The following is a 26,621-nucleotide window of genomic DNA, read 5'->3' as shown; positions in this document are numbered from 1 at the left end:
AGTCACTGTTTTATATACGAGGACGATGTATGTCAAATATATTGTCCATGCAGAGCAACAGTGGGTAATGTTAGCCTTTGTTTTTCTTATAAAAAATTATAAAGACAATAACTCCTTTTGCAACAATGATTTTAGCATCAATATTAAACTAAAATAATGGAAAGGACAGCCCCAAATAACGATATCCTGGAATACTAGCTCCTGTTTCCAATCAAGTAAAAGGAATACTCTTAAGATCTAAGAAAGTAGGGGCGGCACTGTGGTGCAGCGGTGGAGTTGCTGCCTCACAGCTCCAAAGACCCGGGTTCGATCCTGACTACGGGTTGTGTGTGTATGGAGTTTGTACGTTCTCTCCGTGACTGCATGGATTTCCCCCGAGAACCACAGTTTCCTGCCACACTCCAAAGACATACAGGTTTGTAAGTTAATTTGGCTTCGGCAAAAATTGTAAATTGTACCTCGTGAGTAGGATAGTGTTAAGGGCCTGTCCCACTTGCGCGTCATTACACAACATCATATATGCGTCATGACGCAGGACGCGTGCGTCGTGACACGCGCATGGTTCACATTACACGCGCGTGGTGCGCATTACGCGCGCTTGGTGCGTGGTGACGTAGCCAGGATTTTGGGATGTACAAAATCTTCGCAAGCCATCTCGTGACGCGCAAATGACGCCCAAGTGGGACAGGCTCTTTAGTGTATATGGTGATCACCGGTCGACGCGGACTCAGTGGGCCGAAGGACCAGTTTCCGCGCTGTATCTCTAAACTGAAGAAAACTAAAAATACTCTTAAACTTCATGTAACATTTCCCACTAACACAAGGTTTTATCAACATGCTCTTAAAAGCTCTGTACATTTTTTACTAGGACATCCTTTTTGCTTTTATATGTCCAAATGAATGATCTACTCAGTACACATTCATAGTCAAAAATGTACTCAAAGCCTTGTACTCATCATTTAAATTTCAAGCAGCCAGTTAATCTGTATTGATCACTTTAACATAGTCAAAATTTTAATCACAAAGGATTAATGACCTATAAAGTAACTACTCCTCCCTTCTCTCCTGCCTACTACTCTAGCCAATGCTAAACTCACATTCTATCATATGACACTCGAGTGGATCATTTATAAACCTGGCAAATCCTTCACAACTCTTTATTTTACTCCCTGTTTCACTTACTCACCAGTCCATTTCGTTAGTCCCTTACGCATTTCTTGTCGCTGTGCATTTCTCAATGCTCCTCCATGCCAATTGTCTCTTCACAACGTATCAAATTGAGTTTATAAATAGATAATTGCTTCCTTGTTTTATGTATAACTTCCTTTCTTTTTCTAAACGGACTGTTATCGAATGCAAAAGCAGTTTACAACTGGCAGCAGAATGCTGGAAGCAGTACAGTGAGGGGAAAAGTTGTGAGACAAGTTGTTTGTTCACAGTGTTATATGAATGCCTATGTATTGATTTTCAATTCATACACATAGCTGAGTATAACTGTGTTCAAGAAGGAACTGCAGATGCTGGAAGTTCGAAGGTACACAAAAATGCTGGAGAAACTCAGCGGGTGCAGCAGCATCTATGGAGCGAAGGAAATAGGCGACGTTTCGGGCCGAAACCGTTCTTCAGACTGATGGGGGGTGGGGGGGAGAAGGAAGGTGAAAGGTAGGAGAAGGAGCCCGAGGGCGGGGGGATGGGAGGAGACTGCTCGAGGGTTAACCATATAACCATATAACAATTACAGCACGGAAACAGGCCATCTCGACCCTTCTAGTCCATGCCGAACACGTATTCTCCCCTAGTCCCATATACCTGCGCTCAGACCATAACCCTCCATTCCTTTCCCGTCCATATAACTATCCAATTTATTTTTAAATGATAAAAACGAACCTGCCTCCACCACCTTCATAGGAAGCTCATTCCACACAGCCACCACTCTCTGAGTAAAGAAGTTCCCCCTCATGTTACCCCTAAACTTCAGTCCCTTAATTCTCAAGTCATGTCCCCTTGTTTGAATCTTCCCTACTCTCAGTGGGAAAAGCTTATCCACGTCAACTCTGTCTATCCCTCTCATCATTTTAAAGACCTCTATCAAGTCCCCCCTTAACCTTCTGCGCTCCAAAGAATAAAGCCCTAACTTGTTCAACCTTTCTCTGTAACTTAATTGCTGAAACCCAGGCAACATTCTAGTAAATCTCCTCTGTACTCTCTCTATTTTGTTGACATCCTTCCTATAATTAGGCGACCAAAATTGTACACCATACTCCAGAATTGGCCTCACCAATGCCTTGTACAATTTTAACATTACATCCCAACTTCTATACTCAATGCTCTGATTTATAAAGGCCAGCACACCAAAAGCTTTCTTTACCACCCTATCTACATGAGATTCTACTTTCAGGGAACTGTGCACAGTTATTCCCAGGTCCCTCTGTTCACCTGCATTCTTCAATTCCCTACCATTTACCATGTACGCCCTATTTTCATTTATCCTGCCAAGATGTAGCACCTCACACTTATCAGCATTAAACTCCATCTGTCATCTTTCAGCCCACTCTTCCAACTGGCATAAGTCTCTCTGTAGACTTTGAAAATCTACTTCATTATCCACAACCCCACCTATCTTAGTATCATTTGCATACTTACTAATCCAATTTACCACTCCATCATCCAGATCATTCATGTACATGACAAACAACAGTGGACCCAACACAGATCCCTGTGGCACCCCACTGGTCACTGGCCTCCAACCTGACAAACAACCATCCACCATTACTCTCTGGCATCTCCCATTCAGCTACTGTTGAATCCATCTTGCTACTCCACCATTAATACCCAACCATTGAACCTTCTTAACCAATCTTCCATGAGGAACCTTGTCAAAGGCCTTACTGAAGTCCATATATACAACATCCACTGCTTTACCCTCATCAATTTCCCGAGTAACCTCTTCAAAAAATTCAAGAAGATTAGTCAAACATGACCTTCCAGGCACAAATCCATGTTGACTGTTCCTAATCAGACCCTGTTTATCCAGATGCTTATATATATTATCTCTAAGTATCCTTTCCATTAATTTGCCCACCACTGACGTCAAACTAACAGGTCTATAATTGCTAGGTTTACTCTTAGACCCCTTTTTAAACAATGGAACAACATGCGCAGTACGCCAATCCTCCGGCACTATTCCCGTTTCTAATGACATTTGAAATATTTCTGTCATAGCCCCTGCTATTTCTACACTAACTTCCCTCAATGTCCTAGGAAATATCCTGTCCGGACCTGGAGACTTATCCACTTTTATATTTCTCAAAAGTGTCAGTACTTCCTCTTCTTTGAATCTCATAGTTTCCATAGCTACTCTACTTGTTTCCCTTACCTCACATAATTCAATATCCTTCTCCTTGGTGAATACCGAAGAAAAGAAATTGTTCAATATCTTCCCCATCTCTTTTGGCTCTGCAGATAGCTGTCCACTCTGACTCTCTAATGGACCAAATTTTATCCCTCGTTATCCTTTTGCTATTAATATAGCTGTAGAAACCCTTTGGATTTACTTTCACCTTACTTGCCAAAGCAACCTCATATCTTCTTTTAGCTTTTCTAATTTCTTTCTTAAGATTCTTTTTACTTTCTTTATACTCCTCAGGCACCTCATTTACTCCATTCTGCCTATAATTATTGTAGATCTCTCTCTTTTTCCGAACCAAGTATCCAATTTCCCTTGAAAACCATGGCTCTTTCCAATTTTTACTATTTCCTTTCAACCGAACAGGGACATAAAGATTCTGTACTCTTAAAATTTCACCTTTAAATGTACTCCATTTCTCTTCCACATCTTTCCCATAAAACAAACTGTCCCAATTTACTCCTTTTAAATCCTTTCGCATCTCCTCAAAGTTAGCCTTTCTCCAATCAAAAATCTCAACCCTAGGTCCAGTTCTGACCCTCTCCATAATTATATTGAAACTAATGGTATTGTGATCACTGGTCCCGAACTGTTCCCCAACGCGTACCTCTGCCACCTGACCCGTCTCATTTCCTAACAGGCGGTCCAGCACCGTCCCTTCTCTAGTAGGTACTTCTATGTATTGCTGCAAAAAACTATCCTGCACACATTTTATAAACTCCAACCCATCCAGCCCATTTACAGAATGTGTTTCCCAGTCTATGTGTGGAAAATTGAAATCTCCCACAATCACTACCTTGCGCTTACTACTAATATCTGCAATCTCCTTACATATTTGCTCTTCCAATTCTCGCTCCCCATTTGGCGGTCTATAATACACCCCTATAAGTGTTGCTACCCCTTTCCCATTTCTCAGTTCCACCCAAATAGCCTCCCTAGACGAGCCCTCTAATCTATCCTGCCAAAGCACTGCTGTAATATCTTCCCTGATAAGCAATGCAACACCTCCACCTCTTGCCCCTCCAATTCTATCACACCTGAAGCAACAAAATCCTGGAATATTTAGTTTCCAATCACAGCCCTCCTGCAACCATGTTTCACTGATCGCCACAACATCATACTTCCAGTTGTCAATCCAGGCTCTAAGTTCATCCACCTTTCTTACAATGCTCCTAGCATCAAAATATACACATTTAAGAAACCCACCCTCTCTTATTCTCTGTTTATTGTCTTTTTCTTCTCTCTCCCCTACATTTTGGGTCAGAGTGCTACCATTCTCTGCCTCCTGCCTCACACACTGACTGCTAGCTTTCCCAATTTGAGTCCCTCCCCCCACCCATACTAGTTTAAAGTCTCCCCAGTAGCCTTTGCAAATCTCCCCGCCAGGATATTGGTCCCCCTCGAGTTCAAGTGCAACCCGTCCTTTCTGTACAGGTCGCACCTTCTCCAAAAGATGTCCCAATGATCCAGAAACGTGAATCCATACCCACTGCACCAGTCCCTCATCCACTCATTTATCTTCCACCTCGCTCCATTCCTACTCTCACTGTCGCGTGGCACAGGCAGTATTCCTGAGATTGTTACCTTTGCAGTCCTTCTCCTTAACTCTCTACCTAACTCCCTAAATTCTTCTTTCAGGACCTCTTCTCTTTTTTTACCTATGTCGTTGGTACCTATATGTACCACAACCTCAGGCTCCTCTCCCTCCCATTTCAGGATTTCTTGGACACGTTCAGACACATCCCTGATCCTGGCACCAGGGAGGCAAATTACCAACCGGGTCTCCTGTCTGCGTCCACAGAATCGCCTATCCGACCCCCTGACTATAGAGTCCCCTATTACAATTGCCCTCCTCCTCTTTTCCTTACTCTTCTGAGCAACAGGACCGGTCTTTGTGCCAGAAGCCCGGCCGCTGTCGCTGCCCCCAGGTAGGCTGTCTCTCCCACTCTTACTCAAACATCAAACATGAGTACTTATTTTCAAGGTGTACAGGCACCGGGGTACTCACCAGTCCCTGCCTCTGCCCGTTGCCCTTCCTAACTGTGACCCAGTTTTCTGTCTCCCGTGGTCTTGGAGTGACCACCTCCCTGTAACTCCTTTCTATGACCTCCTCGCTCTCCCTGAGCAGACAGAGGTCATCGAGTTGCTGTTCCAGGTTCCTAACACGGTCCCTTAGGAGCCCCATCTCGACTCACCTGCCGCAGATGTGGGCGTCTGGAGGGCACTCAGACTCCATGACCTCCCACATCTGACATCCAGAACAGTAAACTGCCCTGGCCCTCATTCTCCCCCTTGTCCGAATACAATAAAGCCTTACCCGGGATACAAGCCAATCAGCTGCTTCCTCTAGTCCGTTCGACCAATCAGAGGCTTCCACCAGCCCCCTTAATTTGAAGTGTGATCTGCGAATGGAACGTTGCAGATTTTGGTTCCTCCCTCACCAATGGCTCCTGGGCCTCTCCTGGGTTAAGGAAGGGGAGGAGACAGCAAGGGCTAGCAAAACTGGGAGAATTCAACGTTCATGCCATCCGGACGCAAGCAACCCAGGCGGAATATGAGGTGCTGTTCCTCCAATTTCCGGTGTTGCTCACTCTGGCAATGGAGGAGACCCAGGACAGAGAGGTCGGATTGGGAATGGGAGGGGGAGTTGAAGTGCTGAGCCACCGGGAATTCAGGTAGGTTATTGCGGACTGAGCGGAGGTGTTCGGCGAAACGATCGCCCAACCTTCGCTTAGTCTTCCCGATGTAAATCAGCTGACATCTAGAGCAGCGGATGCAGCTGAGTATAACTGCATGTGGCTTCTTCAGTAATTGGGAAGCGATAAGGGACAACAAAAATAAGTGGTTAAGATTTGCTCACTGCATTGTAGGGGAGGGGATTCCCGGAGCTCGGCCCAGTGACGATGAAGGATCGAAGATATATTTCCAAATTACAGTTGTGCAAGTCCTGGAAGGTGTTGCTGTGCACCCGCTCCCCTGCCTTTCCTAGTGTTGGAGGACACCATTTTAGGAGCTGCTGTCAAAATAGCCTAACTGCATTGCATTCATCAGATTGAACACACTCTAGCCGTTGTGCATTAGTGAAGAAGGAAATTAATATAAAGTGTAGTTGACTGACTTCCAGTTAAGCAAGCTGCCATGTCCCGAACAGTACCAAGAGTCATTGTAGCAGCACAGATCCAAGAGAGAGGAGAGAATTCTTTCATATCTCCGACTCATGGTTGTATTCTGATTATAGATGGCAATTACTTCCACTTTTGTGGCAAGAACATAACATTCCACTTATCAATCCATTCCTGAATGTTGTCTAGGTCTTGCTGCACACAGACATTGGGTTTAGTTTAGTTTGTTGTCAGGTGTACTGAGCTACAGTGAAAATCTTTTGTTGCATGTTAACCAGTCAGCGGAAAGACAATACATGATCAAGGGCATATCATGAATAACGTGTTGTGCCAGATAAAGCCAGTAAAGTCTGATTACAGATAATCCAATAGTCTCCAGTGAGGTAGATAGTGGTACAGGACTGTTCTCAATTTAAAATCAAAAATTACAGAAGATGATGGAATGTTAGTCTTTATTGCAAGAGGTATAGGATCTGCGAACTTTGGTGACTTTATTGGCACCAGATATGTGGCGACAGGTGTACTGCCTTGGTGAGGTCCGCTATATGATTTTACCGGGTTTTCATGCAAATGTACACGTGACAATGAAGTATGTGAAAGAAGTAACTCCAGATGCTGGTTTAAACTGAAGATAGACACAAAAAGCTGGAGTAACTCAGCGGGACAGGCTTTACTACTAACACCTTACTCTGCCTACCTGAGCTGGTCCTCACCCTCAACAACATTTCCTTTGACTCCTCTCACTTCCTCCAAGTGCAAGGCACAGCAGTGCCCCAGCTATGCCTGCCTTTGTAGGATACATTGAACAATCCCTGTTCCAGGCGTACACTGACCTTATCCCCAAACTCTATCTCAGTTACATTGATGACTGTATTGGTGCTACCTCCTGCACTCATGCAAAACTCATAGATTTCATCCACTTCACTACTAATTTTCATCCAAATTTACTTGGACCATCTCCAACACATCCCTCCACTTTCTTTATCTCACCGTCTCCATCACAAGATATAAACAATTGACTGAAGTCTCTTACAAACCCACTGACTCCCATAACTATCGTGACTACACTTCTTCCCACCCTGCTTCTTGCAAAAACTCCCAATTCCTCCGTCTACATCGCACCTGCGCCCAAGATGAGGTATTCCATACTAAAAATTCTGAGATGTCCTCATTCGTTGGGGAACTGGGGTTCCTCACTCCCATCATAGATGAGACTCTCACTCGTGTCTCCTTGGTACCCTGCAGCTCCACCCTTGCTCCACTTCCCAATAATCGCAACAGAGACAGAGTCCCCCTAGTCCTTACCTTCCACCACATCAGCCGTTGCATACAATACATAATCTTCCAGAATTTCCACCACCTCCAACAGGATCCCACCACTAGCCACATTTACCCATCTCCATCCCTTTCCGCCTACTGCACAGTCCATTCCCTCTGCAACACCCTGGTTAACTCATCCCTCCCCAACCAAACCACCCCCTCCCCTGGTACCTTATCCTGCAACCACAGAAGATGCGACACCTGTCTCTATACCTCCTCCCTCGACTCTGTCCAGGGATCCCGACAGTCCTTTCAGGTTAGGTGGAGGTGCACTTGCGCCTCCTCCAATCTCATCTACTGTATCCATTGTTCAAGATGTGGACTCTTATACATCAGCGAGACCAAACGCAGACTGGGCGATCGTTTCGCGGAACACCTTCGTTCCAACCTGATCTCCTGGTTGCTGTACACTTTAATTCTCCTTCCCATTCCTACTCAGACCTTTCTGTCCTATATCTCCTCCATTGTCAAAGTGAGGCAAATTGGAGAAACAGCATCTAACATTTCGCATGGGCAGCTTACATGAATATTGATTTCTCTCACTTCAGGTAGCCCCGGCACTCCCTCTCTCTCTATCAACCTCCCCTACCCAAGTCGCACTAGCTTCTCATTTTCACCCTACAAACTGCTAACAATGGCCTGTTTCCTTTATCATTGTTACTTTTTTGCATATCTTGCATTCATTGTTCTTTATCTCTCCACATCACCGTCTATATTTCTCATTTCCCTTATCCCTAACCAGTCTGAAGAAGGGTCTCGACCCAAAACATCACCCATTCCTTCTCTCCAGAGATGCTGCCTATCCCGCTGAGTTACTCCAGCTTTTAGTCACAATAAAGTATCATTGAATCATTGAATGTAATAGCAGGAAACCTTTACAACTTTACAGGTACTGGTGGAATATTGCATACATATTTTAAGAAATTATGTACCTATACTTGCATTGGAGACATTGCAAAAAAGGTTTACTATGTTGATTCCTGAGATAAAGAGGCTGACACATGAAGAAAGATAGAGCAGATGGGCCCATTATTTGGAAATCTCACTAAACGCCGAGCAAGAAATTGTTGCAGATTAACAGCTCAAGGAAGTGATGGTTTGATAATTCTGACTGCTGCCATTGCCATCCAGAGATAGCCACATCACGCAAGGCAGTTACAGCTTGCAAGAGACTTTTAGGTGGCAAGAATAAGTAGGTAAAAATCTGACAGCATGCTTGTTCAACAGACCGCCCTACATGTTTTAGAGGTTGGTTTTGAATTCAAGGTAGATAACCTGAATTGAAATCCCTTTTCTGTCTTCCTTTGAAATACAAAAACAAATTAACTGCTCACTATCACCTGAGGGAGTTTGCCATGTTCAAATTAACAGATGCATTTCCAATTTAATAAGCAGTACTTCAGCAAATAATCCTCCGCCATTTCCGCCACCTCCAACGTGACCCCACCACTCGCCACATCTTCCCATCTCCCCCCATGTCTGTCTTCCGCAAAGACCGCTCCCTCCGCAACTCCCTTGTCAAATCTTCCCTTCCCTCCCGTACCACCCCCTCCCCGGACACCTGTCCCTTCACCTCCCCCCTCGACTCCATTCAAGGACCCAAGCAGTCGTTCCAGGTGCGACAAAGGTTCACCTGTATCTCCTCCAACCTCATCTACTGCATCCGCTGCTCTAGATGTCAGCTGATTTACATCGGGGAGACTAAGCGGAGGTTGGGCGATCGTTTCGCCGAACACCTCCGCTCAGTCCGCAATAACCTACCTGAACTCCCGGTGGCTCAGCACTTCAACTCCCCCTCCCATTCCCAATCCGATCTCTCTGTCCTGGGTCTCCTCCATTGCCAGAGTGAGCAACACCGGAAATTGGAGGAACAGCACCTCACATTCCGCCTGGGTTGCTTGCGTCCGGATGGCATGAACGTTGAATTCTCCCAGTTTTGCTAGCCCTTGCTGTCTCCTCCCCTTCCTTAACCCTCGAGCTGTCTCCTACCATCCCCCCGCCCTCGGGCTCCTCCTCCTCCCTTTTTCCTTCCTTCTCCCCCCCACCCCCCATCAGTCTGAAGAAGGGTTTCGGCCCGAAACGTCACCTATTTCCTTCGCTCCATAGATGCTGCTGCACCCGCTGAGTTTCTCCAGCATTTTTGTGTACCTTCAGAAATATATTACTGATTGGAAAATATTTGTGGTATGAAAAGTGCTCTATAAATGCGAGTATACTTTTTATTCCCTGGCTACAAGTTGCCCCTTGCCACGAACATCCTGTTAAAAGCAGTATCAGTTTTAACTTTACACTGCTGACACTCAGAGGCAGCTCACCATCACTTCCCTTCACCTCTCTGTGGGCTCTAATTAGTTTGACTAGCAGAGAAAAGTCAAAATGCCTTTCATAGTATCTCAGGAAAACGGCGTCTTTGATTTCCACCACCATTTCCATTTCTCAGTGAATAATTCCACCCTCATATTAGGATGTGCCTGATGGCTTGCAAGCAGAGTCACACTGGGAACACACATTAAGATCTGACATTTCCACATTATCAACAAGGCCAACGCTTCCTGACTGCCCCATTGCCTTAGTTCATCCTCATCTTATCTTGGATTTATCCAGTCTCACAATTTTCTAAACAACCTCACTTATTTCACTTTATTTATTATTCATCATCTTGTTCACTTTACCCACCAACTTATTCAACATCCCACCCACCCCCCCCCCCCCCCCCCCCCCCCCCCCCCGATCTCCCTCTTTCCATTACACTCTACTGTGAAATCTCACTTGGCTCACCCTCGGTAAAAATGGAAATCATCACAAAAGTTGTTGTCCAAAATTCTATCAAGATCATTTCACCCATCCATGGCCTTTACTGCATCATGATTAAGCAGTGCCTTGATTTTAAAGATTTACTCTTCATTTTCTTTAGAATTTCCATGATCCACGGGATCCTCAGCTATCTGCACTCCTGTTCTGGTGTTCTGATTGTTCTGGAGTTGATTTGCTCCTCTGCAGCACAGTGTCAGAGCGGTAGAGCCGTTGCCTCACGGCGCCAGCGACCAGGGTTCAATCCTGACCACAGGAGCTGTGTGGACGGAGTTTTGTACGTTCTCCCTGAAACCGTGTGGGTTTTCTCTGGGTGCTCTGGTTTCCTTTCACACTCCAATTCACTTGCAATAACCTTTCAGGGCTAGGTGCAACAATCAAATAAATAACTCCAATCGATTCAGCTTCACGAGATACATCAGAAAAAACAGTTTACAATACATAATTACTAACTACATTTTAGTTAGAGGCCGATGTATGGAACATAACTCCATGGCTTTGGAAACACTGAATTAGTCTGTTTGCAGCGAGTAGCATTCAGTTCCACAAATCTTGCAATATCTTTTCTGGGCAAGGTGCTACAATTAAATAAATGACTCCAATCAATTCAACTTCATGTGATACATCAGAAAGGTTAGATTAAAACACACGTTGTTATGAACTACATCATCCTACACTCCAAAAACGAAGAGGTTTGTAGATTAATTGGCTTCAGTAAATTGTAAATTGTCCCTAGTGTGGTGGATAGAGCTAGTGTGTTGAGTGATCGCTGGTCGACGCTAGTGTGTGGAGTGATCGCTGGTCGACGCTAGTGTGTTGAGGGATCGCTGATCGACGCTAGTGTGTTGAGGGATCGCTAGTCGACGCTAGTGTGTGGAGTGATCGCTAGTCGACGCTAGTGTGTTGAGTGATCGCTGGTCGACGCTAGTTTTTTTTTTGTTTTTTTTATCACTGGTCGACGCTAGTGTGTGGAGTGATCGCTAGTCGACGCTAGTGTGTTGAGTGATCGCTAGTCGACGCTAGTGTGTGGAGTTATCACGGGTAAGCGCAGATTCGGTGGGCCAAAGGGCCTGTTTCAACACTGTATTGCTACAGTCCGAAGCAAAGTCTAAAGTCATTGTTACTGGTCATGTTTTAATCTTTCCTTCAAGGTGCTGTGCTCGGGAAATTCCTCACAGAATCTCTCTCCGAGTCTGAAGAAAGGTTTTGACCTGAAACGTCACCTATTACTTCTATCCAGAGATGCTGCCTGTCCCACTGAGTTTATCCAGCATTTTATGTCTATCTTCAGTGTAAACCAGCATCTGCAGTTCCTTCCTGTACATCTTTATTTTAATACATGCCTTAAATATACATCTATCAGGAATTTCTGTTAATATCACCTTCTGTGGCAAAGCAACAAATATTGATTGCAAACATTCCTGCAAAGTGCTTTGGGGTGCATCACTACATTAAATTTCCCATGGAAAATTCTAATTGTTATTGCTCTAGCTGCTATGTAATCAAATAAAGAAAAATACATATCGTACAATGAAAGCATTTCAACTAGATATCCTTAATTACAGAGCATTAGGAACCTTTCAGAAAATATTTTGTTCTCCAGCACTGTGATTTCTAATGTTGGTAAATGCACATAAATAATTGATTAACTTGTTTGATTAAACTTAAGATAGTTTCTTGCAATAAAGAATACTGATTTTGCTGACTGGTATTTTTAGATTCAGCTCTAGTTGGTTATTCACTGAGGAATTGAAACTCATTGACTTTAATTAACTTTGATTATTTATAATTGAATCCAATTAAAACAAAGATTTTAACCAGTTCCAGGAATACCGGAAAGATATCCATCTAAGTACATTTTCAAATTATCACCATGTATTGGCAGGTTTCATAGGGAGTATCATTTACAGACGTGACCTTTATTCCTTTGAAACCCAGGCGATTTGAAGTTAGCCCCATGAAAATGAACTTACGTGGCCAAATTGAACACTGCAACTCGTTCTAAATCAAATCATGTTGTTAGTTTTGCCATTGAATCTGAAAACATGCTTGCCATTCATGACGGTCGATGAATTGAACAAATTAAATGTTTGTTTTTGTTTGGTTTCGGTGTTAACATTCTCATTTACTGCAATTTCCAGCCATAAATTCATTTGACAAAATGTTGCCATTTTTGCTGTGGAGATCTTGCCAACCACTCTCTCATTCAGCAATCATGGGACAAACTATCAAGGCATCAAACTCTGCCTCAACATGGAAAAGTTAATGACCCGTTGTTACAATATACTTTGATAATATTTTCAAATTGTAAAGGTTGATTGGGAAGTTAAGGCCAAGCCAATGTGGGAATATGCTACCATGTCACATAGAACAGTGCAGTGCAGGAACAAGCCTTTCGGCTCACACTTTCTGTGCTGCCAAGACCAACTCTTACCTGCCTGCACATAATCCACATTATCCACATCCCACCATTTCCTGCATATTCATGCGCCTATCCAAATGCCTTTTTTTTGTGGTGGTCACTGTGGCGCAGCGGTAGAGTTGCTGCCTTACAGCGAATGCAGCGCTGGAGACCCTGGTTCAATCCTGACTACAGGTGCTGTCTGTACAGAGTCTGTACGTTCTCTCCATGACCTGCGTGGATTTTCTCCAAGATCTTCGGTTTCCTCCCACACTCCAAAGACGTACAGGTTTGTAGGTTAATCGGCTTGGTAAATGTACAAAATGTCCCCTGTGGGTGTAGGATAGTGTTAATGTACGGGGATGGCTGGTCGGCACGGACCCGATGGGCCGGAGGGCCTGTTTCCGCGCTGTATGTCTAAACTAAACTAAACATGCCACTTTCTTATTTACCTCCACCACCACACCTAGCAATGCTTCCCACGCACCCAACACCTTTTGTGTAACAAACTTGCCTTGCGCATCTCCTTTAAACTTTGTCCAAATCTTAAAGCTATGCCCTCCAATGTTTGAAATTTCCATTCTGAGAAAAAGGTTTTAACTGTCTACCCTATCTGTGCCTCTCACAATTTTATATGCTTCTAGCGGGTCTTCCCTCAGCCTCCAGCATTCCAGAGAAAACAATCCAAATCTGTCCAACCTCTCATAGCTAATATGCTCTTACCCAGGCATCATTCTGGTAAAAATGAAAAGATTCTGATCGGGCTTTGTCATGCTCCTCCTCTCTACCAGCTTTCTCCCCCCTCTCCTCCCCACAATCAGTCTGAAGGAGGATCCTAACCCGAAACGTTGCCTATTCATGTTCTCCAGAGATGCTGCTTGACCCGCTGAGTTACTCCACCACTTTGTGTCCTGGTAAACCTCCACTGTGCCCTTTCCTAAGCCTCCACATCCGTCCCATGTTGAGGCAACCAGAACTGCACGCAATAATCCAGATGTGGCCAAACTGAAGTCCGATAAAGCTACATCAATCCTTGGAAATACTTAAATATATTGAAAGGGAACCATCTCCAGCTGGATTAGAATGGGTGAAGGAAGGTAGCTCACCACCAACATCTGAAGGACATTTAGTGGTGAGCAACAAATGCTGACCTTCCCAGCAATTGTACCATGTACTTGTGGTTAAAAATATGAAGGTTAAAATGAGCTGAAAGTGCCGCCACACGAACATTTCCTGACCCTCAGCTCCAAACACTTCTGTGCCGTCAAATGCTTAAAATATGAGTCTCTAAAGGGCCTGTCACACTTGGGCGTCATTTGCGCGTCATTTACGCGACATCATTTTCGCGTCACGACGCACGGGGCGCGTGTCGTAACGCACGCCTGACGAGCGCATGGCGTGCATTACGCGCGCATGACGCGTGGTGATGTAGACAGTGACGCGCGGTAGCGCTCGGTGCCCCAGGATTTTGGGATTCTCAAAATCTTCGTACGCCACCTGCGTGATGCACAAATGACGCCTGTGGGACAGGCCCTTAACAGAATGAATGAAATGGAAAGGATCGAGAAAAGAATGATGCGTTTGCTTAACCCCTGTGCCCTACCCCCAGCATGTTTCTTGCATAATATTCTACAGTGCTTCACAACCAATGAATTACTTTGCATTATTGGGACATGTGATAAAAAAAAAAGAAACTCCTGCAAAATAGAAATGATATGTTAAATGAGGATGAACATTGAGGACACACTTTTCCCAAACAATGGCATGATTGTTTTTCTATACACATCCAATTGATTGAGCTGCAGTTTAAAACCCAATTGAAAAGAAAAGGGACCTATTAAGATGCACAGTCAGTGGGGATTTTTATGCACAGTTTTCAGGCCGCCAGGCATAACGACAGAACCTTTCGCAGTTTCAATGGGTGATCAGCTCAAAAACAAAGTGACAAAAAAAAAAAGAAGTTGTACATAAAATGTATTATGAAAATATATATTAGGCACTTTGGTGCCATATGATTGTACTTACTTCTAATAAATTAAAAATTAAAATTTTTTTTTTTTTTAAATAAAAATAAAACGTGACCAATGAGGAACTAAATTTGGTAACAATGTCAGGAAGGAAAAAAATCAGAGAGAAAAGGGATTGAAATGAGATAAAAATGTAAGACATATAAAACCTCAGGGATCCATTTTCTGCCTGTGAACGTGACTCCAGAGCTTCAAATACTTCCCTTCTGGTTCTACAAGGTTGATTGGTAAATTGGGGTCATTAATCACTCATAAAAGAGCAAAAATAACTTTTGTATTATCAATGCAAATCCAAGGCTTCCTAGAAATTCTCAGGAAGATCAATACTGTTTATAAACTGCCTAGCAATTTTTACTTTTATAATTCACAACTCGTGTTCCCTCCACTTCTGCACGGATGGCACAGTGGCGCAGCAACAGAGTTGCTACCTTACAGCGCTTGCAGCACCGGAGACCCGGGTTCGATCCCGACTACGGGTGCTATCTGTATGGAGTTTATCAGTTCTCCCCGTGACCGTGTGGGTTTTCTCTGAGATCTTCGGTCTCCACCCACACTCCAAAGACGTACAGGTTTGAAGGTTAATTGGCTTGGTATAAGTGTAAATTGTCCCTAGTGTGTGTAGGATAGTGTTAATGTGCGGGGACAGCTGGTTGGTGTGGACTCAGAGGGCCGAAGGGCCTGTTTCCGCGCTGTATCTCTAAACTACACATTTTTTTGCAAATTGTGATTCGCCACTTCAAGTTTTAATTGTTGCAATCCATGTGTTGAACAGACAAGGCTGGGTAAATAATTTTATTTATTCAGCCGAAACAAAATACATAAAGCCATATTGTAAATCAATGCGGCAGTACTTGTCAAAATGCTGCACTCCTGGCCAGATGTATGCAGGCATCAGCCATCTGCTATTTTAAGCTTGCCTCTCACTGTTCAGCGCTGCATATTCGAGAGGCGGAAAATCAAATTTAGTTAGCAGATGTATTACAAAAACATCTCCTGCCTGTCTGTAATGGCAATACAAAACACACGACTCGTAGAGAAGCAGCAAGAAAATCCAGCAGAAGAAGTGAGAGAATGGATCGTATATTATTTTAAAATTCAAATGTGAAGGGAGGAGAGGGCGGGGGGCGAGGAGGGGACAGGGAGGTGGAGGAGGGGGGCAGTTACCTGAAGAAAACCCAGAGGCTAAACAAGAGCGACAACAAGAGCCGTGGTATCGGAAAGTGCGGTGGGTGAAGAAGGGCTCGCTGGTGCATCTTGCAAGTTGGAAGTGGAGTCAGGAGCCAGGGCTCTAAACAGCCGGGGAGATGGTGTGGGCTGGGGATGGGTCAGTAGATCATTCCATTCTCATATAGTTTACATTTTATATTTGTATAATTTAGGTTTCTGGCACTCTATGGTGCTTCAGAGACACAGTATTGGTCATTAGTGGACTTGGGGCATATTATCGTTTCATTATCACATGACCTCTGTTGGTCCAGAAAAAACGGATAATCCAGAAAGGCTCTTGAACGGTTCAAAAACAAAAACACAAACACAAACAAAAAAAAAAATTGGTGTTCAACCTGTAGTTTAGTTTAGTTTCAAGATACAGCACAGAAACATGCCCTTCGGCCCGCCAAATCCACGCCGACCATCAATTACCGTTACACTAGCACACACTACACACAAGGGATAATTTACAATACTTACCGATGCCAAATAACCTACAAACCCGTACGTCTTGAGTGTGGGAGGAAACCGGAGCATCCAGGAAAAACCCACGGGGTCACGGGAAGAACGTGCAAACTCCGTACAGACTGCACCCATAGTTAGTATCAAATCCGGTTTGCTGGCGCTGTAAGGCAGTAACTCTACCACAGTTGGAATCTTCACAAATTTACGGGAAAAAAGTGGCAATGTATTTTTGTCCGATGCCTCATCCAAACTATACCAAGAATATGAAACATTTTGCTTTCAATGAAGTGTATAATGACAAACGGCTATCCTGCCTCTCAACAATGTTGCATCTGAACTTTGGGGTGAATATCAATGTCGTAATCATGGAAATGAATGTGTTCCTGCTGCTTTGAAGAGAAAGAAAATCAAGGAATGGGAATTAACACGCAGATTGTATATTTTAAAGCAGACTTTTGTACTAATGAGTGTTGGCTGGGTTCCTGGGCCTCAGTAAGTTCAGCTCACACAAAGAAAGTAAATTGTGTGGTGAATACGTGTTGACTTTATCAACATGCTCTTTGGCACCTGTCACAGCACACATTTAAAATATTGGCACAGAGCTCACTAGGTATTCTACCCATGGAGTTTGAGAGTTTCCAAGATTATAAACTCGTGCCCCAGTACAGGTGTACACAGACCTAGTCATTTAAGTGTTGATTAAATTATGTGCAAAGTGCCAAAAGACATCATTAGTTTCTGTGCCTTGAATTATACTTCTTAAAATGGCACTTTGGATATTTCTTGATGCTCAGGGTCATATTATCACCTAAAATGGTCAAAAATTATTTGCTATCAAGGAGGAAACATAAGACTGATAGTCAATGAAAGAATGACGAAAAAACTACATGGGGCAGCATGGTGGCCCAGCGGTAGAGTTGCTGTCTTACAATGGGTTCGATCTGGACCATGGATGCTGTCTGTACAGATTAACAATCTTTGTCAGATTAACAATTTCAAATGCTTCACCTGTAAAAAAAAAAAAAAAAAGAGAGAGAGAGAGAGAGAGAGAGAGAGAGAGAGAGAGAGAGAGAGAGAGAGAGAGAGAGAGAGAGAGAGAGAGAGAGAGAGAGAGAGAGAGAGAGAGAGAGAGAGAGAGAGAGAGAGAGAGAGGAAAGAGAGGGGGGGATAGGGGAGGGTAGAGAGAGAGAGAGAGAGGAAAGAGAGGGGGAGAGGTGGGGAGAGGGGGTGTGGAGAGAGGGGGGAGGAAGATGGGGGGAGGGAGAGGGGGAGAGAGGGGGGTAGAGAGAAAAGAGGAGAGAGTGAAGATGGAGAAAGAGAAGAAAGAGGGAGAGAGAGAGAGAGAGAAAATATAGCAAAAAGATGGTGGTTGGCTAGATGAATAGGAATAGGAATACTTTATTGTCACGTGTGACTAGGCACAGGGAGATTCTTTGCGTGCAGACACAATGTATACATAGGAGCATAGGAGGAGAAAGGATGTAGTCTGATTATTGAGCAGAAATCATCAAAATATTACTTTTGGGGTCTCTTGTGATGACTATCCATTATTATAAGATTCAAGATTGTGGGCTTAGATTGGTGGTCAACCTTGCAATTGCATTTGGACTTGTTAAACTTAAACCCAGTCAATGGTTGGCGATGGAGGATTGGTGAACAAATTCCTTTTTCCACCATCTTAAACTCCCAACCATTGTATTTCTGGTGGAAATGTAGAGTTTAAAATTTGACCAAAATGTAAACTGTTAGTTCACAAGTGTAAAACTGCAGGTGTCTGTATGGAGGTACAGTATATTTTTATTCCAGCTGGGTTGCTGAACAATTCCATGTTGAGAATTTAATACATGTTTGTAGCAGAGGCTCCGTTACTCAGGAATAATCTAAATTCTATGTAAACACTTACAATGTACGTCTCCATCATCTCACGATCCAATGTACGGGTCACACTGATTTGTCCAGACTGATCATTGATTTTGAAAATGCCCTTTGGTTCCTCTTCCACACCTTTACCACGGAGTTGAAAATTGATGTTCTCTTTCCTGTCAGTTATTACCTGGAAAATACCAAAATACATATATCATCATCACTCACAACCCAAAAATACAAAAATTTACGTAATGACAAATAAGAAATTTTAAAATTCCATTTCTGAATGATAGTTAATACATTGCGGGTTTATGTAGATGCCAGTGCCTATAAAAACCAGGATGCAACATAATTTCCTCAAACTCAACAGCGATAAGACAGAATTCCTCCTCATAGGCTCCAAAGCCACATTCAGCAAAATCAATGGCCCCACTCTCACCATCGACGGCACCACTGTCTCCCCATCTCCCCAGGCCCGCAACCTTGGCGTGATCTTTGATTCCACCCTCTCCCTTGAGCCTCACATCCGCCATGTCATTAAAACCTCCTTCTTTCATCTCCGCAACATCGCCAAACTCAGACCCTCTCTCACACCGCCCGCTGCTGAAGGACTCATCCATGCCTTCATCTCCTCCCGACTGGACTATTGCAACTCACTTCTCCTTGGCATCAGCTCCACCTACATCAACCGACTCCAACTGGTCCAGAACGCAGCCGCCCGACTCATCACCCACACCAAATCCTGGCATCACATCACTCCAGTCCTCAAACAACTTCATTGGCTTCCCATCTCCCACCGGATCACCTACAAAATCCTGGTCCTCACCTACAAAGCCCTCCACCATCTGGCCCCCCCCATATCTCACTGACCTTCTCTCCCCCTACCAACCCTCACGGTCCCTCAGATCCACATCAGCCGGTCTCCTCTCCATCCACAAGTCCAACCTCCGCAGTTTTGGGGACAGAGCCTTCTCCAGGGCAGCTCCCAGGCTCTGGAACTCCCTCCCCCAACTGTTCCGCAATTCCGTGTCCCTCACCATCTTCCAGTCCCACCTCAAGACCCATCTCTTCACCTCTGCCTGTCCTTAGCCCCACGTCCCCGTCCCTTTTCATCTGTGCATTAATTGCCTCATACTGTGTTTTGTATTGAATTCTTTCTTTACTTTGTGTACTAGTCATGTCTCTACTATTTATTTCATTCCCCTTACATGTTTTTCCTCTACATGCTCAATTTTTGTAAGGTGTCCTTGAGACTCTTGAAAGGTGCCCATAAATAAAATTTATTATTATTATTATTAATATTACTTTATCAATAACTCTCAGACACTGAAAAACTGTTGAGGTAAATCTCCTTGAATTTTCCGAGATTATTAATATTAATCACTGGATAACTGATGGTTTCAGGAATGGGGATTGAAGTGAGAGATGGAGCAGAGGTGCAGAGTTGGTGAAGTTTACTTTAGTTTAGAGATAAAGTGTGGAAACAGGCCCCTGGCCCTCGCTGACCAGTAATCCTCGTACACTCATACCATCCTACACACTAGGGACAATTTACAATTTACAGAAGCCAATCAACCTACAATCCCACACATTTTAGGAGTGTGGGAGAAAACCCACACAATCACAGGGAGAACGTACAGTCAGTACCTGTAGTAAGGATCGAACATGGGTCTCTGGTGCTGTAAGGCAGCAACTCTACCGCTGCGCCACTGTGCCACCCTTGATTGCAGGTTTAATTTGAATGTAGGTGTGAAACGTGTGTGTTAATACCTGACACCAGTTTACTCAACTCCACCCACTGGCTAAAAAAATTTGGAACCAAATATGTCAAGGGAGGTACAAACACTGACCAAAGCTGTTACACACGTGTAGTGCTGGCACCCAAAGGCTTGTTTCATCACCAGCTTCCCTCAGCTTTCAGGCTGTCTATTAATTTGGAAATGCACAAAGTGTCAGTCCTTTCACTAAAACAGGATATCAAAGCAATTGTTGAATTCTTAATTGTTCCACATGACAATAAATCAGTGCTAAAGGCACAAGGCAATCTAAATTGTTTTCTTTCCCATAATAGTATTCCAATTGCTTGCACTCGGTGATTAAAATCCATTGACCTTGCCTTTGTTTATTATGGTAGAATAAATATTACAAGTGCACTTAGTACACAGTTTTAAATTGTGGTCCATCTAATATCTATTTTGTTTGCTGGATTTATTAGGATGGTAATGAATTCATTTAAAATGAGTTTTAAGTGCATTATTTGAAACAAATCTAAAGACTACCAAACATAAAAATCAACTTGCTTTGTTCTGGTATTGTAAAGGGAATGTGCTTATAAAAATGTGTTATTCGACAATTAATTTGCTTTGTGCTGTGCAGAGTTGCTGCCTTACAACGCCAGAGAGCCGTGTTCAATCCAGACTACAGGTGCTGTCTGTACAGAGTTTGTACGTTCTCCCGTGAACTGCGTGGGTTTTCTTTGGGTGTTCCGTTACCTCCCACACTCCAAAAACGTAAAGGTTAATAGGCTTGGTATAAATGTAAAAATGTCCCTAGTGTGTGTAGGATAGTGTTAATGTGCAGAGATTGCTGGTCGGCGTGAACATGATGAGCCTAAGGGCCTGTTTCCGCGCTGTTTATCTAAACTAAACTTTAAACTGCTGGTAATTATTTCAAATTCCTGATGATTAAAAAGGCAGCATTTGATATCTTTCTGGTATCTGGAAGTGCTCTGAGACGGGTGCCTCAGTAAATATCCGACCTTCGATTATTACCAAATTCAAATGAAGAATGATAGTGTACAATGCAGTCAAACTAATTCCCAATGTGACATGTTCTACCACACCACAGATGGCCTCCCTTCACAGTTTCATGAATATTCCAAAACTGTTCAAAGCATTTTATTGGCAGAATTTATAAGACACAGAATGCTCTGTCAGCAGGTCTGAGCACTAGTTACGGTGTTCAATCATTTAACTTGCAAGATAAGAATGGATAAGGTCATAAAGTCATAAGGGATAGGAACAGGATTAGGTCATTCAGCCCATCAATACTCAACCATTCAATCATGGCTGATCTATCTCTTCCTCCTAACCTCATTCACCTGCCTTCTCCCCATAATCCTTGACATCTGTACTAATCAAGAATCTATCTATCTATCTTTGCCTTAAAGGCACTGGTCAACCCAATTTAAACCTCCTGCATAAGTTGATTAAAAAATTCAATCAATCCTCTGCACCATATTGAATCCATGGCCAACATTCTGACGCCATTAATCAGGTTATTTGCTGTTGATATAAAGTTGGCTGATTGCCTAAGATCATGCAATCTCAAAGGCTTCTTTCACACTGTGAAAAATGAAACAAGAGCCCAAAGAGATCATACAGATGAATGCTCGAACAGTTCTCCCATTCATGAATTTCATGGGCTTGTGAGCAGTGGAAGGCAACGTCATTAAAACCGCATGATGGATTTAAAGAGGTTTTCTTGTGGCTCAGAATGTTTGGTTCGACTGGCTTTTTCATGTAACTTGTCGTACACCAAAGAATCATTGATGCAATCTGGACAGAATGGAAGAGAGAATCTCAGCCAATGGTTTAATCAAAACAATGTATTTATTATAAAATATATTGGTTCAGATTTTACAATAGGCAGCAATGGATGACAATCATCACTGAATTCAAAGCAGGTGGCTCACAAAGGTTGAGTTAGGCACACTGGCATGTCTTTCTACTTTTACAGCAAGAGTAGTAAATTAACTCTTGGTTCACTGCACTGATTCTAGGTTGATTATTCTTGTCAAGATCACAACACTGCACTCGGAGCAAAGGCCATTGCCATTTTCTTCGGGACTTCCAAATTAATTTTGCATGTGCATGCTTGAAAACTTTTACTTTCATACAGTGGTTGGCAATTTTGGCATAATTACCAATGGAATTGTAAGATAATACAGACGAATTATGTAAGGGTCCCGGTGACCCTTGCATAACTTGGATGCTCTGTAAATCATAACGTGTGCAAGTGTAAACTTACTATTTGATGCAGAGACCTCCAACATGGACACCAGGAGAGAGTTCTGACGCAAAGGCCACAGGGTGAGCTCTGACACAGAGACCATATGGGAGCTCCAATGTGGCGACCACAGGGGGAGCTCCAACGCAGAGACCACATGGGAGCTCCGACACTAAGGGACCAGATGGAAGCTCCAACGTGGAAACCACTAGGGTAGCTCCAACGTGGAGACCACTAGGGGTGCTCCAGCGTGGAGACCACTAGGGGAGCTCCAACGTGGAGACCACTAGGGGAGCTCCAACGTGGAGACCACTAGGGGAGCTCCAACGTGGAGACCACTAGGGGAGCTCCAACGTGGAGACCACTAGGGGAGCTCCAACATGGAGACCACTAGGGGAGCTCCAACGTGGAGACCACTAGGGGAGCTCCAACATCGTCACCAGGGGAGAGCTCCAACGTGAAAACCACAGGTGAGCTCCAATGCAGAGACCACATGGGAGCTAGATCAAGTTGGTGTCAACTAAGAAATGCTTATGCAAGTGTGAGTTTACATAAGTCACCTATTACATAATTCAGGGAGAGCCTGTATGCTCTTACCCTTTGGTTGATGACTGTTTCACCATTAACTAAATAACTGGCAAGCATTCCTTCATCTTGTACACAATACCTTTAAATAACCAGTGTTCCTAGCCCACTCATTACATATCTATCCAGCACACAGAGCATATATATGATTACTCCACATGAAAATCAATTTATCAGCAGTACAATTTTCGTTATCAATTGGTCAATGACCAAGTCAAGATGAGTTTCTTGTCATATGCACAAGTACTATAGGGTATAGCTACAATGAAAATCTCACTTGTACCAAGCAATTACAGTGAGATTGTGTCAGCTGGGCAAGTGGGCCTGAGGTATGCCAATTGAAAACCAGGCCAGGAGATTCACAGTGAATGGCAGGGCCTGGGGAGCATTGTAGAACAGAGGGCATCTAGGAGTGCAGGTACAGAGTTCCCGAAAGTAACAAAATGGACCTAGTGTCTGAAGAAGGCTTCCAACCTGAAACATCACCAATCTGTGTTCTCCAGAGATGCTGCCTGACCCACTGAGTAACTCCAGCACCTTGTATCTTTCCCTGAAAGTGACATCACAGGTAGATAGAGTGATGAAAAGGCTTTCGCAATATTGGTGTTCCCCAGTCAGGGCACTGAGTATAGAGGTTGAAACATTATGTTACATTTGTAGGAGACATTGCTGTGGCAGCAATTGGAGTATTGTGTTGAATTTTGATCACCCTGCTACAGGAAAGATGCCATTAAGCTGGAAAGATTGCAATGAATGTTTACGAGGGTCTTGCCAGGACCCGAGGGCCTGAGCTATTGGGAGAGGTTTGGCAGACTAGGACTTTATTCCTAGGAGTGCAAGAGACTGAGGGGTACTCTTGTAGAGGTTTATAAATTCCATCATGATGGGAATAGATAGCGTGAATGCACAGAGTCTTTTCTCCAGAGTCGAGGAAACAAGGAGCAGGAGACAGTTTTAAAGTGAAAGGGGAAAAGTTTAATAGTGACGCCAGGGAAGCGGATGATGAGAATGACTCATAGAATGAGTAACCAGAGGAAGCAGCTTATGTAGGTACAATAACAGCAATCAAAAGACATTTGGACAGGTACATGGTTAGGACAGCTTTAAAGGAATAGGGGCCAAAGTGGAAAATAGGAAATAGAAAATGGGGTATGTTGGTGGGCATGGACGATTTGGGCCAAAGGGCCTGTTTCCATGCTTGATGACTCTATGACTCCACATTACACATAAACTCTACAAGGCAGTGAAAAGAAAAAATCGTGCAAAAGACAAGATATTGATGCCACATTTTTATGTGGTCGGATTGGCTACTGAAAAAAAAGACGACTGTCCTGAAATAGGAGTTGCACAGCACATTAGCCACATCCAACCTCATTTATATTGCAGCATCGCATCTGAAGAGTGCACAGAATGGTTTACATCCAGGATAAATAGTGGCTGTCACCATCACTTGTCATCCGCTCACCATTTTAATTGGCAGCAGGCGGGCCTCAAGAGGAAGCAAATTTCTTCACAACCATAGTTCTAGTCCAGGAACAGATTATTATAGGTTGCCATTTCGTGCTCCACATCCTTGAATTATCTTTCTTCCACATTACATATAATTTCACTTCCCAGTCTCTGTTTTCTTAAAGATCTTAATTAGCTCCATTTAGCTAATCTCCCAAAGGTCGAAATGAAGCTCAAGTTTAACTTTAGCAGATAAGCAATTTAACAGTGGGTAAACTTTCCTAGTTACAGGTGAATCTTTGCAGCAACTGTTTGGCATAGTTGACACCTAACACATGTAAAACTACAATCAGCACTACAATGTCTACTTTCATTGTATGATTAACATGGACATAAATTTTACATGTCAGCACATCCACTTTCATGACATGTCCCTCCAGGAACATTGACTCCCTCTGTCTCAAAGTCATCCAGGTCTGTAGCAAAACTTCATTGTTCACCACCTTTGATGCTAAAAACAAGAGACTCTTTTGCTTCCTTTCAACCATCAAGCATTGCAAAGTCAGCAGCATTTTAGTTTTAATACTTTTCCAAATATTTCTCCCCTGCAGAGGCACAAATAATCAAGGTGTCAGTAAAAGCAACTCTCTCTTCCAAATTGTGCAAGACTATAAAGTTGAAGCTTTTAACAGCTGCAGTTGAAATCAGAGATAAAAGGATTTATTTTTTCCAAATCCCTCCCAGGCTACATTTCTCTCTCTGGCTTCACGATCCACAACTCTTCAACCCTGTCTCACAACTTCTACTCCTGCCTCTGGTCTTTGTTCCAACAATCTGACTATAAATAAAACCCCACAGCTATGTAAAACTATTTCCTCCCATGTATTGTCCTGCCTCTCCCCTTTTCCAGCTTTCTTCTCCCCCACCCCCCCAACAAGGGGATGAAGAAGAGTCGAAACTTCACCACTCACTATTCTCCAGAGATGCTGCCTGACCCGCTGATTTTCTCCAGCACTTTTTGTCCTTTTGTGTATCCAAACCAAATAGCTTTAGACCCTGTGTAATGAATAGTTGGATTGGCAGCATTATAAGATAATGCAACATAATTAAATGATCCTGATAACATAAACCCAAAATAGCATTAGGTCTCAACCAGCAAATAAACCTCATTTGAATGCAGTAATTGTATCACAGCCCAAAACTGACTACAGAACATCTGTCATTTTATAATAAAATTAAGTAGCTGTGGTCATTTCATACATCCCTGTTGGTTCATGTTTATAAAACAGGAAATCTGCTGTTGTCCAATTATTTTACCATGCTGGCTTCTTGATAATGTGCAGATTTGGTAGATCACGAAACAGCATGTTCAAATAGAGTTGCTAACAAGACAGCAGGATGCAAAAAATATAAGAGTCAGTGTTTCAAAAATGTTGTGCACTAGACTCAGGAATTATCACCAGTTAAGGGGTGATGGTCGTTGCCGCCTTCCAGCGCCAGACACCCTGGTTCGATCCTGACTACGGGTGCTGTCTGTACGGAGTTTTATGTTCTCCCCGTGACTGCGAGGGTTCTCTCGGGGTGCTCTGGTTTCCTCCCACATTCCAAAGATGTGCAGTTTTGGTAAAATTGTAAATAATCTAGTGATCACAGTAGGATAGTGTTAGTGTATGGGGATCACTAGTCAACGCGGATTTGGTGGGCTAAAGGGCCTAGAATCCTTAACTAAGCTAAACCAAACTGATGATACCCATCCAACTACCAAACATCCTTGCACAATATTCGTTGGGCCGAAGGGCCGGTTTCCATGCTGGATGATTTATTTTGAGGTGGTGCACATATATTAAAAATAGGATGATTTAGTACCTGATTCAGGAATGTGTCCGAACCTATAAACTGTGTGTAAAGTGTTGGCCTCTGAAGTAGACATTTTAAAAGGGGCTACAATGAGA

General features: G+C 43.4%; 1 protein-coding gene across 1 annotated transcript in view; it reads right to left on the bottom strand.

The window, feature by feature from the left end:
- cdh13 (cadherin 13) overlaps positions 1 to 26,621 on the bottom strand; it is a 1,031,775-nt gene that overhangs the window by 565,569 nt on the left and 439,585 nt on the right. The window contains exon 5 of the mRNA XM_033035775.1: positions 18,665 to 18,814. Coding sequence (XP_032891666.1) covers positions 18,665 to 18,814 — 150 coding nt within the window. The remainder of the gene's footprint in view (positions 1 to 18,664; positions 18,815 to 26,621) is intronic.

The sequence above is a fragment of the Amblyraja radiata genome, chromosome 17 (genome assembly GCF_010909765.2).
Source record: "Amblyraja radiata isolate CabotCenter1 chromosome 17, sAmbRad1.1.pri, whole genome shotgun sequence".
NCBI lineage: Eukaryota > Metazoa > Chordata > Chondrichthyes > Rajiformes > Rajidae > Amblyraja > Amblyraja radiata.
Note: the sequence above shows the minus strand (reverse complement) of the source record. Positions and strands in the feature narration are given on the sequence as shown.